Genomic DNA, 21,743 nt, shown 5'->3' with positions numbered 1-21,743 from the left:
CTATTTCCCAAGGGTGAAGTTAATCCAGCCTAACACACGTCGAGCCGAATCGATTTGGTTCGGGCAAAGGACGAGATGAGTCATTCTGGATCGAATACGTGATGAGTTGGTTTGTGTCCAGGTCAAGGTTGAGGTGGGCTGGCCGTCATCAAGTCGAGCCAAATCTGTTTGGACTCACGTAGAGCCAAATCATTCTAAATCCATGTCAAGCCAATTCAGCCTACTTTAGCCTATGTCGAATTGAGTAGGCCTAAGCCCAGATCGAGCCGAGGAGGTTTGACCAGTCCCATGCCAAGTTGAGTCGGATTGGCGTAAGGCAAGATACAATTTAAGTCGAGTCAGTCCAGACATAAGACTAATCAAGTTGTCTCGACCTAGGTCTAGCAAAGTTAAGTTGGACTCAGGTAGATTAGTAAAGGTCCGAGCTTAGGTCAACCGAGTTGACTTGGGTGCAAGTCAAGCCGAATTGTACTTGTCCTAAGTTGAGATGAGTTGACCCAGGCTTGAATTGAGTCAGGCCGAGGATCAGAGAACTCTTTTTTACCACTTTGTTGAAGCACCAAGCAACCTTGCTTCAAAGCCTATACTTCTCTGGCTCAATGAAGGTGAAAGATGATGAAGTTCGAGGTTGGAACAGGAGAATGGACCCTATCACACTGAAACAATTGGAGTATGTGGCAATCTTGCTGGAAAGTATGATGCAATTGGAAGGTATTGACCTACTCTCTTCATTTTCTTTTTTGGTTATACAGTTAAAATCTAAAATCCTCTTCCTCTTTGATTACCAGAGTTTCTGCAGTGCTTTCTAGTTATTGTGTATTACTAGCAACCATAATCAAGTCATACATGTCAATCATATATATGAGCATTTCTGGTTCAAATAGACTCACGTGAAGAAAATAGTGTTCTTCCTTATTAATCTCCCCCAAGGAAGTTTGGTTTGGTTTAGGTTTTCGTTTTGACTCATGAGTCACGGGCATAAATTTTTGTGTTTCTTTTAACCATTGTCTATATCTGAGGAATCAAATGTCTCAACTTTGGGAATATAGTTGTTTAATAAAAGTAGTAACTAAAGTTGGTGTTTTCTCTTTACAATTTAGAGTCACATATTTTGTATAAACAGAGAAACTCATACACCAAAATTTGGATTATTGAGGTATATGTGGTTCTGAAACATGTAGCCTTCACCAACTTCACCAAATGGAAAACAAACTGATCAACGATTCACAATAAACAAGTAAAGGAGAAAATTACAAAAAAATAGTTATCACAGTAATATGAATATGTAATCAAAAGGATGGGAAAGAAAGAAAAAAAATGAGCTATTTAACTAGTTTCATCGGAGTTTATTGTCTTCTATTCAGTTGTCAAATTTATTCTTTTCGTGGTCGTTTTCATGGTTGTTTTAATGTTCTTTTCACAGTTAGCCACCAAATGAAAGAAATGTGAATGTACAATTTCTTTTTATTCTGCAAACATTATCAGAACCCACCCACTTGATTATTGTCTTTTTTTTCTAAGTTATTATTTTTATTACATGATTATGTCATTTGGATGTCATATATGAGATATTTTATTCACAACCTGCTTGATGCTGCTCTGTGATAATAGTAATTTTTTCACGTATTAAATTTCCTGCTATACTAACATTGTTATCATATGCGATACCAACCATCTTTTTTTTCAAGTGACTTAACATGATGATATTTATCCTGATTAAACTTAGAAAAACTTTTAGAATTTTGGTTGTTTCATAAAATTTTATCCACTTTCCTTACTTTGATACCACAATTAAGCTTTGATTGAAAAACATTTTTGACAGAGGTTTCACTATATCTTTTCAACCTTCTTTTTTCATATGCTTCAAGAAAACCTATTAGTTTTATCATCGATGAGCAGATATATCCTTGACTTGTTCAACTGTAATAAATAATAATTGCATCATATATATGGGAGAATAAAAACTAAATTTTTTTTAAACGATTTCATTTCATGAATATGTTTTCCATATATTCTCATTTTACTAGCTCGTTCCTTAGTTCAAGAATTGTAGCCTTTAATAATTTCATATTCTTTCATATAATTAACTAAAATTTTATATTGTCATTTAATCTTTGTACTTATTCTCCTTCAACTTCTCATTATGGAGACCTAAGAAAACACCTTCTTACTAATCATCTCATCATCACTCATATCTCTGCACTCACTCCACTTTCTACCATGGCAGCTGAATTGATTACTGGTGCTCTTGTGTCCACCTTCGTTGAGAAGACTATTGACAATTTGGCTTCTCGTTTTGGGGACATTTTTCGTGGAAATAAAAGCAACAAGAAGATGCTAAGCAACTTGAAAGTGAAGCTCCTAGCCATTGATGTTGTGGCTGATGATGCAGAACAGAAACAATTCACAAATCCACGTGTCAGAGATTGGCTTCTCGCAGCCAAAGATGTTGTTTTTGATGCAGAGGATCTTCTTGAGGAAATAGATGATGCACTCTCCAAAAGCCAAGCGGAAGCTGAATCTCAGACTGCTGCTAAAAAGGTGTGGAATTTCCTCAAATCCTCTTTTGTCAGTTTCTTTGAAAATGAAATTGAATCCAGGATGGAAAAACTTATTGAGAACCTAGAAGATCTAGCAACACAAAACCATGTTCTAGGTTTGAAAAGGAATGATGATGTTGAAAAGGAAGAAGATTGCTGGAACTTATTTGCTAAGCATGCGTTCCGAGCTCCACCAAATCAAGAGTGCAGGGAGATTGGCATGAAGATAGTTGAAAAATGTAAAGGACTACCTCTTGTCTTGAAAACAATGGGAAGTCTTTTATACAAAATATCATCTGTCTCAGAATGGGAAACTGTGTTCCAGAGCAAAATATGGGAATTTTCAGAAGACAGTTGTGATATTGTTCCCGCCTTAGCATTGAGCTATATCCACCTTCCTTCCCATCTGAAGATATGTTTTGCTTACTGTGGCCTATTCCCCAAGGATTATATATAGGTTTATAAGGGAGGATTTGATTCAGTTGTGGATGACTGAAAATTTCCTACATTGTCATCAAGATAGCAAGACTCTAGAAGAAGTTTGCCAACAATACTTCAATGATTTACTATCAAGATCATTCTTTCAACAATCGGGTGAGATGGAAGAAGTATTTGTCATGCATGACCTTCTACATGATTTGGCAATATATGTTGGTGGAGGCATATACTTACGGGAGGAGTTGATCAAACAAAGAAGATACAAAAAGAAACTCGTCATGTTTCAGTTCAACTTGGAGACTGTCAATACTTTGATGGGTTTGGAACTTTATGCAATACAAAAAGGTTACGTACATTTATGTCAATAGGTAGTGTACGTATCAATATGTCTGATACATGAATTGTTCTCCTTGTTTAAGTTTTTACGAATTTTATCTTTGTTTCATTGTTCTGCCCTTCAAGAGTTACCTGACTCTGTTTGCAATCTTGAGTATCTCCGTTCGCTAGACCTGTCATATACTGCAATAAAAAAATTAACTGAAAAGATATGTTCACTCTCTCACATGCAAATACTGATCTTGAACTATTGTAGAGATTTGGAACAATTGCCCACAAATTTGCATTTATTCACCAATTTGTGCCGTCTAGAATTTATAGAGACTAAAGTGATGAAGTTGCCGCCACATTTGGGAAAGCTGAAGAATCTTAGAGTAGTAATGAATTCCTTTAATGTTGTTTCCAAACGGAGGTTTGCCATCAAATCTAAAAGAGATAAGACTCAATAATTGCTCTAGACTTGTTAGCTCACTGAAAGAAGCTTTTGGAGACCGTTCTTCTTTGGAAAGGTTGAGCATTAAGGAACTGGATGCAGAATAATTTCCTGATAAAGGTTTTCTTCCATTCTCTCTTACTTCTCTAATTTTCCAAATCTAAAACAACTAGACTACAAGGGTCTTTATCAACTCTTATATCTCAAAAGACTGGCTCTTGATAATTGCCCCAATCTCCGATGCTTAGCCGAGGAGGGTCTTGCCAAATCAATTTCATATCTTTGTATAGGAAATTGTCCTATGCTAAAACAGCGTTGCCAGAAAGGAGGGGAAGACTGGGAAAAGATTGCTCACATTCAAGACATTATAATATTTTAGGGATGTTTGTTTTGAATATTGATGCATTTGTACGACTACAATGTATTTTTCTTGTTAATGTGTATCAACTATTTTTCTCTTTCGTTGGTAGTCCTTCAAAAAGCTTCTGACAATTCATCATCCCTGCCATGAATTTTTTGTGAATAAAATACCCAGTAAGTTATAAAATTTTGTTTGAACTCCTTGAAAAATATATTTGTGTGTATTTTGCGTTTAATATACTATGTGTTGTTTCTTTTAACTTATATTTTAAATATTTTTCAAATTTGCTTTAGTCCTTTAATTTATTTTTATCGTGATAATGGACGTGTTTTTCTTTAAATATTTTTCAAATTTGCTTTAGTCCTTTAATTTATTTTTATCGTGATGGTGGACGTGTTTTTCTTTTTTCAAATCACAACTCATGTTCTAAATATAGGTAATAGAAGTAACTTGATGTATCTGATTCGTCTGTCATCAAGATTAAGAAATGGATGCTTCATAATAAGATTATATATATATATATATATATATATATATATATATATATATATATATTAATAAGTATTTATAAAAAAAATATATTTAATAAAATATTTTGATCATAAATTCAAATAAAAATAATAACATTTATAAATTTTAAATAAAGTGTAAATAATTAATTTAAATAATATTGAATGATTGTTTATAAAAAAATGAAGACTTTTTAAAATTAATTGATAAAAAATAACTCATTTAAATTCAATGTGTTAATGTTTTAACCATGCTTATCTTAATTTAAATTAGAAAATAACGAGTATGAATATCCTTATGAATGAATGGATATTACGATACCCGTACTCGTCCCGTTAATATACGGATATAAAAAATATCCGTATCCCACCGGTATCTATTTATAATATCTATTTTCTATTCGTTGCGGGTTTTATAGGTGGATACTCGCGAGTACAAATATTTTTGACATCCTTGGTCACAAATCAATTTTATTATATAAAAATAAATAAATAGTCAATTTCTTTTTAAATATTACAAATTTAAAAAAAAAATTAACGTGTCTAAGTTTTCTAAGTATATTACGGTATATTAATTAGCGATGGAAAAGTTGATCATGATGAGATATTATTTTTCATGTAAATAATAATATTAACATAATGTTTGGAGATTAATTAACAGTATTTTTTAAGCGCAAAGGATTAAAAGATGGTTATACTCTTAAAAAAATAATTTCAATATTTTTTTAAAAGGTTAAAAATCAATTGTCTTAAGTTGAGACTTAAAAGCATATTTTATCTCTTATGTCATAAAAGTGAAATAAAAGAATGAAGTATCTAAGAGTTTGGGTTTGGTTTACGTTTTATTTTGGACTCATAAATCACTATCTAAGAGAAGCTGCCTCTGATTTGACAAAGAAGGAGGAATTACAATCACTCTATTGTCTGTATGAAGAATCAAATGCCTCGACTTTGGGAATAAAGTGATTGGAATAAAATATATATATATATATATATATATATATATATATATATATATATATATATATATATATAAAAGATACAATAATACAATATATTAAAAAAATATATTCACTCGTGAAACCACTCGTGAAAAGGTCCTTAAGCGACGATATCTTGCGAAATGGTCATGGTTGGACACCTCCGCGACATCAACACCGCACTCGCTGCACCAGTGACAAATACCGAATCAAGCCCAGACGCACCGTAGCTCCGCCACCTGTGACAGGCCGTTCAATTTTCAAGCAGCATGAAGAAGGGTTCGAAAGAGATTTTAATTAGGGTTATGGTTTCTTTAATTTGGGGTTTGAATAATTTTAAACCCCTCTGCAATTCATTAATTAGCAATAATTTTACCATGGAGCAGCCCCAACAAAACAAAAACGAGAAAGAGAATGGACAGATAGCAATTAATGTTCATGGCAATCAAGAACAATACATAAAATCAATTAAACCCCTTCATCAATTTTCTAATTGAAAGGAGAAAGCTAATATCTCCATATACTTTCAGAAAGAATAATTATATTTTGTATCTTATAGGCTTTGATACTAATTGATGGGAATAAAATATATATAAGATACAATAATACAATATATTCAAAATATATTCAAGTATGAGTGAAAAGATTATGTACTTGGAATCAGCACGCAGGATAAGATGCTACCGTTCTCTTTCTGATAGGTATTCTAAAACGTAATAGTATTTTTGTTAGAAATATTTTAATATAATTTAAAAAATAAATAATTAAAATAAAAAAACTTACTATTACTCTTGTTACTCGTGTTTTTATAGACCTTTCATTTATGGGTTAATGCTTTTTATGGCTAACGATTATATTCTTATTACTATTTGTAAGACCCGAGAAAATTAAATAGTTAATTAAATAATTATTTAATAAATGCGGGTAATATGAACCTTTAAGGCATTTAATGCGGAGTGCTATGATGTGAAAAAATACTGGCTCAAATGGTTGAGAGTACTTTAAATGTGTGAGAGAAATTGGGTTCGAGTACTATGTATGCCATTGTGTTATTTTAGAAATTATCACAAATGTGAATTGGTTGAATTGGTTGTGCACTTGACTTGCTAATGTATGGGTCATGGGTTCAACTCTTGCTAAGAACAAATTTACTCTCTTTTTGCCAATTTTTTCCTTGGTATGAATATGAAAGGGTTGGTATGAATATGAAAGGGTTTAGGAACCCTAGCAGCCAATTGAGAGGCAACCTAAGGGCTGGAAAACACTTGATTAGTATCCATTGAATAGCCTTAATCACCATTTTAATTAATTTTCATTTTAATGGATTAAAGAGGTAATTAAGATAGCATTAGCATGGAGAGAGAGGGAAAAATTGGTAACAGTGAGGCTTAGAACCTTCGTGTGAATTACTGGTCAGAAGTTGGTTAGAGAATTCGGACTAGTGGGGGAAAAGAATTGGAGTGGAAACCATTGTTGGTGGTGCAAGCAAAAGGCAAGGGTGCTTTTGGGGTTAGAGACACATCAATTTCGAATTTGAAGCAAGGAATCCAGGTAATGAGAGTTGTTTACTTTGATTTTTAATTGAATACGGTAAATTGTGCCTTGTATGTATGAAACTGCTTTGATTCCCTGCCATTTTTACACTATTTTTCGAGGTTTCTAGGTTTCTGCCCAGAAACTGCCCGGCGGCAAGGCTCGAGCCGCCAGGCGGCATAACAAATTTGCCTCTGTTCTTGAATTTGGCATGAACAGCCTAGAGGCGATGAATATCTGCCAGGTGACGCGATACGGTTCGCGTTCTTTTTGGTTGTTTTAATGTTGTTTGTACGGGAATCAATGTGGTTTCTGGAATTGATGTGTGCAGCCTCTATTGGATGCCTTGTTGGTCTGAAATCAATTAAAATTGTGGGTATGGCAAAGTTTTAGATATACTCGTGCATGATAATCCATGATTATATGTGCAATGGTGGAAGGGGACAAAATTTGGGTTTATTCAAGAGAGTAAAGATCGAGCAACCTTTATGAATTGAATTAAGACTAGAAAGTTAGTCCATTATATATGTATTGTCGCATCTTGGTGAGTGTAAGTGGTAGGGATGAATACTGGAAAAAGGCTGAATCTATTGCAGGTATGAAGAAGCCTGGTTTATGTGGGGTACTGATACACCGTCTAGCGGCGTTTTGCTTGCCGCCAGGCGATGGCGAGGCCTGGGTACTGTTTTGGCGATTTCAGGTAGTGAAAAAAATGAGGGAGGAACCTAAGTGAGTGCGTGGTTTTAGAATTTAATTGGTAATATGGGAATGGGCAAAATATTATGGTAATTAAGTATGTGAAGGGTAATGGATTTGAAAGTTTGACTAGGTTATGGTGTGTTGGTTGGAATATTAAGGAAAGAAAGGGAGAAGGATAATTTTAATTAATAGTTCAGGTTCTGGAAGCATAGTCTTTGCATATGTGTGATTGGATAACAATACTTCAATGAACTACTATCAAGGTCCTTCTTTCAACGATCAGGTGATGCGAAAGAAGTATTTGTCATGCATGACCTTCTAAATGATTTGGCAAAATATGTCGCCGGAGACATATATTTCAGGTGCGAACTTGGTCAAACAAATGAGATACAAAAAGTATCTCGGCATTTTTTATTTGAAATTGGTCACGTCATACGCTTTCATGGGTTTGGAACTTTATGTAAAACGCAAAGGTTGCGAACATTTCTGCCAACACCAAATAGGCTTTGGATTTGCAATATGTCCATACATGAATTGTTCACCAAGTTCAAGTTCTTGCGTATCTTATCACTCTCTCATTGTTCTGACATTGAAGAGTTACCTGACTCTGTCGGCAATTTTCAGCATCTCCGTTCGTTAGACCTCTCCTCGACTAACATAAAAAAACTATCTGAAAGTATATGCTCACTTTCCAACTTGCAAATACTGAAGTTGAACTATTGTTGGTGTTTGGAGGAGTTGCCCTCAAATTTGCATTTAATCACCACTTTGTGTCGTCTTGAATTTTCATTCACTAAAGTGAGAAAAGTGCCACCAGGTTTGGAAGAACTAAAGAATCTTAAAGTAAGGATGGATATATTTAAAGTTGAGCATAGCATGGAGTCGGGTATTCAACGGCTAGGAAAGCTCAACAACCTTCATGAAAGGCTATCAATTAAGGGGCTGCAGGACATTGAGAATCCCCGAGATGCATTAAAAGCAGATTTGGAGAATAAAACACACCTAATGAGGTTGGTGTTGGTATGGAAGAGAACTCTGAACTCTATTGATTCAAAAAGAGAAGAGGACGTAATTGAGAATCTGAAACCTCCTAAAAACTTGAAGGAGTTGTCAATCTACAACTATGGTGGCAAAAAACTTCCAAAGTGGTTACTAGAGAAATCACTGTGGAATATGGTGTTCTTAACCTTGGATGGATGTGAATCTTGCCAACGTTTACCTCCGCTTGGTCTTTTGCCATTTCTTAAGGACCTGGATATTTCAGGGTTTGATGAGATAGTGAGCATTGATGTTGATTTTCATGGGAACAACTCTTCTTCATTTCAATCCCTTGAAAGGTTGAAGTTCTCCAATATGAGGCAATGGGAAAAATGGGAATGCCAAGCTGTGACAGGTGTTTTTCCAAATCTTCGAATTCTTTCTATAAAGGATTGTCCGAAACTGAAAGGACAGCTGCCAGAGCTACCTGCTCCTTTGGAAATACTAGAAATGAGAGACTGCCAACAACTTGAAGGTTTCGCTCCCAGGGCTCTAGAATTAAATCTACATAACTGTGGGAAGGTGCAATGCGATTGGGCTACAATGGAATGGCTCAGAATAGGTTGGCACAACATGGAAGCATCATTCAATGAAGTTGTTGGGTCCGACACTCTTGTACAGTTGAAAATTAAACATTCAATCAATGATGACAGTGTTTTTGTAAGCATATTTCCATTAGATTCCTTCCCAACACTCGAGGTCCTTACTCTAAGTCGGTTAAATAATCTGCAGATGATTTCACTTGATCAAGCTCATCATCATCTCGAAGATCTAATAATCAGTAAGTGCCCTAAACTTGAATCATTGCCTGGAAGCATGCATATGTTGCTTCCATCTCTTACGAGCTTATGTATAAAAGACTGTCCAAGACTTGAGTCCTTCACTGACGGAGGTTTGCCATCAGATCTACACGAGATGACACTCAAGAATTGCTCTAGACTTGTTGGCTCATTGAAAGGAGCTTTCAGAGACGGTTCGTATTTGGGAAGCTTGTCCATTAAGGAATTGGATGCAAAATGTTTTCCTGAAGAAGGTTTGCTTCCAGCCTCTCTCATTCATCTAAAGATCAGTGATTGTCCAAATCTAGAAGAATTAGACTATAAGGGGCTTTCTCAAATCTCATCTCTCGAATCATTGACTCTTGAGTGCTGCCCCAAACTCCAATGCTTACCAAAGCAGGGCCTTCCCCAATCAATTTCAGATCTTTGCATAACAGGCTGTCCTTTGCTCGAACAACGTTGCCAGAAAGGAGGGAAAGACCGGAAAAAGATTGCTCACATTCGATATATCAATTTATACTAACTACTTATTTGGTAGGCCAATTTATTTTTCTTTTAAGTGTATATCATCAACTACTTTTGTTTTTCCTTAGTTGTCCCGAAAAAATCTTTTAACAATTCACTCCATCCATAAAATACACATTGCATATAAACCTATCGTTATTTGATTTTTCTTCTTCTCAAATCATATAACCTATTCATTTATCATTTATATTTTCTCTCTAGAAGTAACATAACTTATTAATTCTTTTTCAAAATTAAGATTAAATGTTAATACATCTCTTTAGTGTATATGAATCATTTTCCTATTTTTAACATCGTACTTATTAATTCTCAATTAAATTAGAAAATATAAAATGTAATAGCTGTAAAACTCAAGTAAATTTCAAGTGTCTAATATACTGTGTTTAATATTATACGGTTTCTTTTAACTTATACTTTAAATTTGTTTTTTAGTCCTTTAACTTATTTTTATCGTAATAATGGATGTGTGTTTTCTCTTTCATATCATAACCTATGCTGTAAATATTTGGCTAAATGTCATTTGGGCGTTTGAATCAGAAGCGGAGAGATGGATCGGTCCAACAAATGTTTGCAACTTCTCAAACAACAACTCCTGAATTCTGTGACCAATTCGACACATAGCTGTTTAAGTTTTGAATGGTATAAACGATGATTAAGAGAGAATGAAGATACTCAATTAGCATTGTGAGTTACTTTGATAATAGCATGCCTCTTGTGATATTTTTTTCTTTCATTAAGTTCTCATATTCTCTGTTATTTCACAGGTCTGAGATTCATCATTTTTGACAGCACTTATCCGTTCAAGAACTGTGGATGCACCTGTTAGGGAAGAAGAGAAGGAGACAGACTTACTTCACATATATGTTTGGTTACTAAAAATACAATTATTCTTCTTCTATTAATATAAAGACTTAATCTTATATAGTCAGAGCATGTTATGGAAATTAACAAGCAGTAATAAGGTGCAAGATTTGAATGTAAGGGTGATAAAAATCATTGTATCTCCAAAACTAGAAGGAACCTACATTTTACAAGCACTAGAATATATTGGATGATAAAATGTATTCACATTCATGGGAAGTTTGAGGTACTCCCTCTGCTGTATTTTTCCTTCAACTATAAGTATTCTGAGACATCCTGCAACCTCATCTAATTCCCAATTTTCTGGTCTACTCTGTTTCTTTTTTCCATTTTTATTCTCTGATTTTATGTTGACAAGAATTGAGGCTAATATGGTGGCATGCATGATATTGACAGCAGAGGTGAGTCATATTCAGCAATTTTGTGAAATGGAAGCACTTAATAATGTTTGGTGCATGTTACCTCGCTTTGCTGTGAGGTAGTGTTGGTGTGTAGAAGGTAAGACCTCAAATCTGACTTAAGACTATTGTGAATGCACTATAGATAAAAGAAGAGAGAAATTGGTAAATACAATTATAATATTTATAGATTAATTTATACATTTATGAATTAAGTAACTGTTGGGTTATGTTTCATCATATATGGTTATGGTTATAGTCATGGTTATTGAGAAATTGGGATTTCATATGGACATATATATGATTATATGACATTAGTCTTACACATATATAAGGCATTTGACACTACTTTAACCCCAAAACCTTAAGACAATGGTTTTATGGGTTATGTTTCATCATATATGGTTATGGTTATAGTCATGGTTATTGAGAGATTGGAATTCCATATGGACATATATATTGAATTTCCTACTCATTGAATAATTTTTTGTGATGTTTATAGCTAATATTTTTGTTGTTATATTAATTTATGGTTTAATATTGTATACTCTTACCATTGATAAAGATGTTCTATATCATGTATATATTTTAAGTGTTTTGTATGAAAATATTTATAAAATAATTTGTCATACTAAAACTACTATTGTGTTGTGGAAAACACTTGAACTAAACTTTGCATTTGCAAAGAAGAAAAAAAATTATCTTGATATATATATGAAAAGAAAAATGATCGATAATAAATATAATCTTTATCAAATTTATGAATTCAAAATTCTTGTTTATGACATGGAATTAAAATGAATTATTTTAATTGATATCATGTTTAAGATCATGTAAATGGTGATGAAAGAAAGAAAGAAAGAAAAAAAAAAAGCCTTCATATGGTGTTAATCTAATGGTGCAGCAAAAGAAAAAAAATGATTTTGTTTGATACGATAAATGTTATGCTTCAAGTTCTAGCTTGTCTTTGCCTATAAAATTATATAGGGTGAAACTTTATATTCTGCTTACCATATTTTGAACACAAAAGATTGAAATAAAACTTGTTATGAGTAATGAAAGAAAAAAAAAGAACCACATTTAAAATGTTTCAAAGTGTGGGGGTGTCTTGTAATGATTAACAAACCTGCTAATAAAAAAAGAAAATCTTGGTTATATATTATAAAGTGAATGAATATATACCTCACTGTTTTGCCATCCAATGTAATATTATTTGTGTTTTTTTTTCTAATTATGGCAATATGTCCAATTTTTTTGAGATGATTGGATGATATTTTAGTGTAAATTGGATATTGATTCTAGTGACACAAGATCACTTTCTGGTTATGGTTATGTTTTAACCTTCGATGAAGGTGCACTATCATGGAAATATGTTAAAAAATTGTTTTGTCATTATCTAGTATGCAAGAATAAATTATTTTTATTTTCAATGCATCCTCACAATCAAGTTATTATATTTAAAGTTTCTAATAAAAATGTCAATGAAAATTTGACATATAAGAATAAGAGACAAATATATTAGAAACTTTATTACTCATGGTATTGTTTCTTTTGACTTTGTCAGGTTATAAAGAAATATTACAGATATGCTTATCAAAGAGTTGATGCATCACCAACAAGTATTTGAGTCGTCGAGGGGAATGAGACAGCCTATAAATTAGTTGCAACAATGGATGCTCATCTCCACATGAATGGCGATCCCATGGAATGGAGTTCAATGTTGTTGACTAAAGTACACAAAATAATTTGATTAAATTTTATGTCTCATTCCTATGGCGAGGTGCACTATAAATTGTGGCAATAATTAGGTTGAGGTATATGCATTGTTATGCTTATATATTATTTTATAAAATACCTCTTAATAAACCCAATGGTTGAGGTATGTGCATTATTTTATAAAATACCTCTTAATAAACCCAATGATAATTATTGTAGGGGCGTGTGTCACAAACCACCCTTTGAGAGTTTACCTAGTGAGTGTGATGGTGGGGCTGCCATTGTGAGACATGGACAAGTCTATAAGTGACACTCATGAAACAAAATACATGCACAAGACCGTAACGTGCACCTACTAATTAGAACCTATAATGAACATTGATATTGTATGTGTTATTTACTAAAACCCAGTCACAAGGGATGTAGCTCAAGGCAATTAAATCTCTGCATTTTTTCGGGTGGAAGTTTATAAGCACTAGGTGTAAGGGTCAGACCCGGAAGGTTCCTTACGCTGAACTATAATATTTTGTTTTAAAAGATAATATATTTTTTGTTTTATTTTATTTTTTAAATTATGTGGGGATTGTTAGAAATATTTTAATATAATTTAAAAAATAAATAATTAAAATAAAAAACTTATTGTTACTCCTGTTACTCATGTTTTTATAGACCTTTAATTTATGTGTTAATGTTTTTTATGGCTAACGGCTATATTCTTATTACTATTTACTTCTTTTTCTCCTTTTGCTACCTATAAATACCACCTAGGTGCATGGGGAAAGACACAACAACAACAATAACAGAACAACAAACACTAGAGTTTTTCTTAAAAATGTTCTTCTTTTCTTCTCTATATTATCTTTAAGATAGTGGTGTTCATAAGGTTCAGAGATTCTTCGCTGCACTCGATCGATTTGACTGGTTGTTGTATCTTGGGAGAGAAACGCATATGATATGAAACACATATGATTGTGTATTTGTTTAGGCATGTGCAATATGGGCGTTTTCTCTCTAAGGATAGCGCTACGCGTGCCTCAACCCAGAATATTTCTACTCCTTTCCTTGTTTATTTTTTGTTTATTATTGTTTTATAATTGTTGATCTTTGATTAATATTAATTGTTTTATATATATGTCTTAGTATTATTATTGATTGAATAATTATTATTATTATATCATTTTATATTTTTATTATTTATAGTATTACTTGAGTAATCATTTTCTAACAGTTTTACGTTGTTACTATATTTAAAACTGACTAATGGGTATCAACTTTATAACCTCTCAGCAGAGACCAGGGACCTCTCAAAATGTATCTGATTATTCAAGCCCATCACATACTATTTACTAAACAATCCAACCCATCACGGATCGATCATCAGAAACCCAAAACTCTATATATCACCCATATAATAATTAATTATGTGCAATATAATTAACATTAACAAATAACTTAATTTATTGATTAATACTAATCCATAATAATAACAACATAAAGAATATTTTATATAATAAAATTATATAAAATATAACATAAAGTTCTTGAATAAAAATAGCTATGTTATGCTTGCGTAATTCAGAAAGTTTGATTCAAACTAGCATGTATGTATATATGGATGAAACTTATCAGAACCCACCCACTTGATTATTGTCTATTTTCCTATTTTATTATTTTTATTACATGATTATGTCACTTGAAACGTTGTCATATATGAGAGATTTTCCATATATTTGGTTTCCATTCTGTATTTTTCTGGTTTTTTGGGTATGTTTATTGATTAGTTTGACTACATTCATTAAACTGCCTTTAATATATATCTCAAAGCCGGCAAAGCAAAGACTTAAATCGAAGAAATGTGAATACACATTTTTTTATTCTGCAAACATTGTCAGAACCACCCACTTGATTATTGTCTATTTTCTTAATTTATTCAAGAGAACCTATCAGTTTTGTCATCGATGAGGTATATATATCCTTGACTTGTTCAATTGCAATAATGATTGCATCATATTTATGAAAAATAAAAACTGAAATTTTATTGACAATTTTCATATGCAGAATATTGTGGCGTGTAGCAATCTGTTTGAAGGAATGCAATATTGATATATTCAAAATGATATGAAATATTATATTTCTTTCACAGAGTAGTTACGCTAATTCAAAATGATATATAAAATAACTGGTTGACCGGTGAATGATTCAAAAGAAAAGCCATGAATGATTCATAAGAAAACACCTTCTTACTAATCATCTAATCATAACTGATATCTCTGAACTCACTCATTTCCATTCATCCACTCCATTTTCTACCATGGCTGTTGAATTGATTACCGATGCTGCTCTGTCCAAATTCTTTGAGAAGACTTTTGACAATGTATTTTCTCGTTTGGGGGACATATTTCGTGGAGATAAAAGTAAAAAGAAGCAGCTAAGCAACTTGAAGGTGAAGCTCCTAGCCGTTGAGGTTGTGACTGATGACGCAGAACAAAAACAGTTCACAGATCAACGAGTGAGAGAATGGCTTCTTAGTGCCAAAGGTTTCATGTTCGATGTGGAGGATCTCTTGGAGGAAATAAATCATGCACTCTCCAAGAGCCAAGTGGAAGCTGAATCTCATAGTGCTGCTAAAAAGGTGTGGAATTCCCTCAAATCTCCTTTTGTCAGTTTCTTTAAAAATGAAATTGAATCAAGGATGGAAAAACTCATTGAGAACCTAGAAGATCTAGAAACACGAAGCCATGTTCTAGGTTTGAAAAGGAGAGATGATGTTGGGGAGGGATCAAGATCGGGACGTAAATTACGATCAACATATTTGCCAAACGATAGTGTTATCTATGGCAGAGATGATGACAAAGAATTTGTGTTGAACTGGCTCACATCTCACACTCACAAGAACTTATCTATACTTTCTATAGTGGGAATGGGAGGGGTGGGTAAGACCACTCTTGTCCAACATGTATTCAATGATCCAAGGTTGGATGAGGCTAAGTATGATGTAAAAGCTTGGGTCTGTGTTTCCGATGAATTTGATGTGTTCAAGGTATCCAAAACTATTCTTGAGCATGTTACTAGATCAACTGATAATAGTGGAGATATCGAGAGGGTTCACCAAAGTTTGAAAGAAACATTGACAGGGAAAAAATTTCTTCTTATTTTGGATGATGTTTGGAACGAAGACAAATCTAAATGGGAAGAAGTGCAAAAGCCCCTTCTTTACGGAGCACAAGGAAGTAGGATTGTTGTGACTACCCGTAGTAAGGAAGTTGCTTCTACCATGCGGTCAAAAGAACGCTTTCTAGAGCAATTGCCGGAAGGTCCTAGCTTAGAGTTGTTTGCTAAACATGCATTTGCAGATGATTATGATGCTCAATCAAATCCAGAGTGCAACAAAATTGGCGAGAAGATTATTAAAAAATGTAAAGGACTGCCTCTTGCCTTGAAAACAATAGGAAGTCTATTATACAACAAATTATCTGTTTCAGAATGGGAATTTGTGTTCCGAAGCGAGATATGGGACCTTCCAAAAGAGCGTTGTAATATTGTTCCCGCCTTAGCATTGAGCTATATCCACCTTCCTTCCCATTTGAAGGTCTGCTTTGCTTACTGTGCCCTATTTCCCAAGGATTATAAGTTTCAAAAGGAACATTTGATTGAGTTATGGATGACTGAAGATTTCCTACAACACGGTAAGAGTCCAGAAGAAACTGGCCAACAATACTTCAATGAACTACTATCAAGGTCCTTCTTTCAACGATCAGGTGATGCGGAGGAAGTATTTGTCATGCATGACCTTCTAAATGATTTGGCAAAATATGTTGCTGGAGACATATATTTCAGGCACGAACTTGGTCAAACAAATGAGATACAAAAAGTATGTCGGCATTTTTTATTTGAACTTGGTTACATCGAACGCTTTCATGGGTTTGGAACTTTATGTAAAACGCAAAGGTTGCGAACATTTCTGCCAACACCAGATAGGAAAATAGTTTTATTTCATTGGTTTTGCAATATGTCCATACATGAATTGTTCACCAAGTTTAAGTTCTTGCGTATCTTATCGCTCTCTCGTTGTTCTAACCTTGAAGAGCTACCTGACTCTGTCGGCAATCTTGAGCATCTCCGTTCGTTAGACCTCTCCAGGACTAACATAAAAAAACTATCTGAAAGAATATGCTCACTTTCCCACTTGCAAATACTGAAGTTGAACCGTTGTATGAATTTGGAGGAGTTGCCCTCAAATTTGCATTTAATCACCACTTTGTGTCGTCTTGAATTTACATACACTAAAGTGAGAAAAGTGCCACCAGGTTTGGAAGAACTAAAGAATCTTAAAGTAAGGATGGATATATTTAAAGTTGACCATAGCATGGAGTCGGGTATTCAACGGCTAGGAAAGCTCAACAACCTTCATGAAAGGCTATCAATTCAGGGGCTGCAGGACATTGAGAATCCCCGAGATGCATTAAAAGCAGATTTGGAGAATAAAACACACCTAATGAGGTTGGTGTTGGTATGGAAGAGAACCGGGAACTGTATTGATTCAAAAAAGGAAGAGGACGTAATTGAGAATCTGAAACCTCCTAAAAACTTGAAGGGGTTGTCAATCTTCAACTATGGTGGCAAACAACTTCCAAATTGGTTACTAGAGAATTCGCTGTGGAATATGGTGTCCTTAAAGTTGGATGGATGTGAATCTTGCCAGCGTTTACCTCCGCTTGGTCTTTTGCCATTTCTTAAGTACCTGGATATTTCAGGGTTTGATGAGATAGTGAGCGTTGATGTTGATTTTCATGGGAACAACTCTTCTTCATTTCAATCCCTTGAAAGGTTGGAGTTCTCCAATATGAGGCAATGGGAAAAATGGGAATGCCAAGCTGTGACAGGTGCTTTTCCAAATCTTCGAATTCTTTCTATAAAGGATTGTCCGAAACTGAAAGGACAGCTGCCAGAGCTACCTGCTCCTTTGGAAACACTAGAAATGAGAGACTGCCAACAACTTGAAGAGTCAATCAATGATGACAGTGTTTTTGTAAGCATATTTCCATTAGATTCCTTCCCAACACTCGAGTTCCTTTCTCTAAGTGGGTTAAATAATCTGCAGATGATTTCACTTGATCAAGCTCATCATCATCTCGAAGATCTAATAATCAGTAAGTGCCCTAAACTAGAATCATTGCCTGGAAGCATGCATATGTTGCTTCCATCTCTTATGAGCTTATGTATAAAAGACTGTCCAAGACTTGAGTCCTTCCCTGACGGAGGTTTGCCATCAAATCTAAACGAGATGACACTCGAGAACTGCTCTAGACTTGTTGGCTCATTGAAAGGAGCTTTCAGAGACGGTTCGTATTTGGGAAGGTTGTCCATTAAGGAACTGGATGCAAAACGTTTTCCTGAAGAAGGTTTGCTTCCAGCCTCTCTTAATCATCTAACCATCGGTGATTGTCCAAACCTAGAAGAATTAGACTATAAGGGGCTTTCTCAACTCTCATATCTCCAATCATTGACTCTAGAGCACTGCCCCAAACTCCAATGCTTACCAGAGCAGGGTCTTCCCGAGTCAATTTCGAATCTTACAATAAAAAATTGTCCTTTGCTCAAACAGCGTTGCCAGAAAGGAGGCGAAGACCGGGAAAAGATTGCTCAGATTCAATATATCTGTTTTTTCAACTAATTATTTGGTAGGCCAATTTATTTTTCTTTTAAGTGCATATCAACTACTTTTCTTTTTCCTTAGTTGTCCTGAAAAAATCTTTTAACAATTCACTCCTTCCATAAAATTCACATTGCATATAAACCTATCGTTATTTGATTTTTCTTCTTCTCAAATCATATAACCTATTCATTTATCATTTATATTTTCTCTCTAGAAGTAACATAACTTATTAATTCTTTTTCAAAATTAAGATTAAATGTTAATACATCTCTTTAGTGTATATGAATCATTTTCCTATTTTTAACATCGTACTTATTAATTCTCAATTAAATTAGAAAATATAAAATGTAATAGCCGTAAAACTCAAGTAAATTTCAAGTGTCTTATATATTTTAGTCCTTTAACTTATTTTTATCGTAATAATGGATGTGTGTTTTCTCTTTCATATCATAACCTATGCTGTAAATATTTGGCTAAATGTCATTTGGGCGTTTGAATCAGAAGCAGAGAGATGGGTCGGTCCAACAAACGTTTGCAACTTCTCAAACAACAACTCCTGAATTCTGTGACCAATTCGACACATAGCTGTTTAAGTTTTGAATGGTATAAAGGATGATTAAGAGAGAATGAAGATACTCAATTAGCATTGTGAGTTACTTTGATAATAGCATGCCTCTTGTGATATTTTTTTTCTTTGATTAAGTTCTCATATTCTCTGTTATTTCACAGCTCTGAGATTGATCATTTGAAAACACTTATCCGTTCAAGAAGTGTTGATGCACCTGTTAGGGAAGAAGAGAAGGGGACAGACTTACTTCACATATATGTTTGGTTACAAAAAATACAATTATTCTTCTTCTATTAATATAAAGACTTAATCTTATATAGTCAGAGCATGTTATGGAACTTAAAAAGCAGTAATAAGGTGCAAGATTTGAATGTAAGGGTGATAAAAATCATTGTATCTCCAAAACTAGAAGGAACCTACATTTTACAAGCACTAGAATATATTGGATGAGAAAATGTATTCACCTTCATGGGAAGTTTGAGGTACTCCCTCTGCTGTATTTTTCCTTCAACTATAAGTATTCTGAGACATCCTGCAACCTCATCTAATTCCCAATTTTCTGGTCTACTCTGTTTCTTTTTTCCATTTTTATTCTCTGATTTTATGTTGACAAGAATTGAGGCTAATATGGTGGCATGCATGATATTGACAGCAGAGGTGAGTCATATTCAGCAATTTTGTGAAATGGAAGCACTTAATAATGTTTGGTGCATGTTACCTCGCTTTGCTGTGAGGTAGTGTTGGTGTGTAGAAGGTAAGACCTCAAATCTGACTTAAGACTATTGTGAATGCACTATAGATAAAAGAAGAGAGAAATTGGTAAATACAATTATAATATTTATAGATTAATTTATACATTTATGAATTAAGTAACTGTTGGGTTATGTTTCATCATATATGGTTATGGTTATAGTCATGGTTATTGAGAAATTGGGATTTCATATGGACATATATATGATTATATGACATTAGTCTTACACATATATAAGGCATTTGACACTACTTTAACCCCAAAACCTTAAGACAATGCTTTTATGGGTATTTATTCTTATATAGTGTTTAACTTTGTCTTTCCTATCTAATTGAGACTTTTGATTCACATTTGAATTATTCCCAACAGTAACATATTTTATTCTTTCAAAAACTAAATTTAGTAACCCCTAACTATCAAATTAATATGCCAAGGGTTTCCCTCTCCACAATCATGGCCTTATTCATTCATTCATTCAATGCACTTGTGAAAGAGCACACACGACCGACAATGTAATACTTGCTGCGTCACAGATTGTATCAGTGAACCATCATTCATAAAATAAAACATCACCACTCATTTCATCATAATGTCAACCCTGTATTTGGTCCAGTCAAAATTAACATATAAAAATAACAGTGAAAGAAAAGAATCTTTGAGTTACTGAAGTATTTGTTTACTTGATTAAGTTGTTTCACAATGGTAGCAGTATACATTCACTCTGCCATCTTAAATATGTAAACTATACCAGAATATATAAAATTCCAAAAAAGAGATTACATAGAGCGTATAATTATTATAATTGTTAAGATCGAACGTTTATCATTAGACCAAAAACTATAATCATTAGTTAGAGTGCAACTCTTTTTAATTAAGAATGTAACTTCCAAACGACACGATTTGATTATCACCGGCCTACTTGATCCTCGGATAATTGATGTCATCTACATCAATAATAATAGCCACTCATTTATAATTGGAATACAGCTGTTGAAGTTTGTGATGTGGGGAAGACTAAAATTATTAGTTGACTAACCATGGAAGAAGAAAAATGCTGTCCTTGATGCAGAGGGTCTCTTAGATGATATACAAGTGCTCTCCAAAAAGAGAAGTGATGCTGAAAATCAACTACTTTTCTCTTTTAGTTGGTGCTCCTAAAAAGACATGCAACAATTCACCCCTTTCATGATTTTTTTTTAACATCATAATTATTAACCCTTACTCTCTTGTATAGACAATTTGGTCTAGGATAAATTTCTGGTAGAACACATATATTTACAATAGACTTAAAATTTCAAGTACTAAATTAAATTTGGAAATATAAAATGAAATAGTTGTAAAGCTTAAGTTTCTAATATACTTAATGTATCTGATTCCTCTGTCATCTAGATTAAGAAATGGATGTTTCAAACAAACTTAGTAGACATTAATAGTAAATTTGATACAGAAAACCCAACAAATTTCGATAAATATGGTTAATTTATTAAGTAACTAAGTTAAAAAAAATATTACATGTTTAGAGTAAACATCAATCCTACAACAGGGACTAAATTTTTTTAAAATGGAACTTTAATAATCAGTATCTTTTTATCGTAGAATGTCGATATGAAATAATTACTTAT

General features: G+C 33.5%; 3 protein-coding genes across 5 annotated transcripts in view; all 3 read left to right on the top strand.

Moving 5' to 3' along the window:
* Nucleotides 1-11,239, top strand: part of LOC114169756 (putative disease resistance RPP13-like protein 1) — a 30,749-nt gene extending 19,510 nt beyond the window's left edge. Inside the window, exons 1-3 of one of the 3 annotated variants that reach the window (XR_003601000.1) lie at nt 6,792-7,148; nt 10,709-10,855; nt 10,936-11,239. The gene's annotated coding sequence lies outside the window, so the exon portion shown is untranslated. Of the gene's footprint in view, nt 1-6,791; nt 7,149-10,708; nt 10,856-10,935 lie in introns of those variants that run through there. The other 2 variants (XM_028055047.1, XM_028055045.1) reach the window with 2 other exon arrangements.
* LOC114169394 (putative disease resistance RPP13-like protein 1) lies at nt 2,221-2,997 on the top strand. Its single transcript, XM_028054535.1, has one exon. It carries the CDS (start codon nt 2,221-2,223, stop codon nt 2,995-2,997), a length of 777 nt encoding a protein of 258 aa, XP_027910336.1.
* A 4,046-nt stretch (nt 11,240-15,285) lies between the features above and the next one.
* Nucleotides 15,286-20,272, top strand: LOC114168628 (putative disease resistance RPP13-like protein 1). The gene is made up of 3 exons (XM_028053515.1): nt 15,286-18,827; nt 19,304-19,450; nt 19,532-20,272. The coding sequence occupies exon 1, from the start codon at nt 15,458-15,460 to the stop codon at nt 18,818-18,820; it is 3,363 nt and encodes a 1,120-aa protein (XP_027909316.1). The 5' UTR covers nt 15,286-15,457; the 3' UTR covers nt 18,821-18,827; nt 19,304-19,450; nt 19,532-20,272.
* The last annotated feature ends 1,471 nt before the right edge of the window (nt 20,273-21,743 follow it).

Source organism: Vigna unguiculata, chromosome 11 (genome assembly GCF_004118075.2).
Source record: "Vigna unguiculata cultivar IT97K-499-35 chromosome 11, ASM411807v1, whole genome shotgun sequence".
NCBI lineage: Eukaryota > Viridiplantae > Streptophyta > Magnoliopsida > Fabales > Fabaceae > Vigna > Vigna unguiculata.
This window is presented reverse-complemented; position numbering and strand designations above follow the sequence as displayed.

Bases quoted from the DNA above. Each gene is read 5' to 3' on its own strand.
- LOC114169394 (XM_028054535.1), top strand. From the start codon at position 2,221: ATGGCAGCTGAATTGATTACTGGTGCTCTTGTGTCCACCTTCGTTGAG.
- LOC114168628 (XM_028053515.1), top strand. From the start codon at position 15,458: ATGGCTGTTGAATTGATTACCGATGCTGCTCTGTCCAAATTCTTTGAG.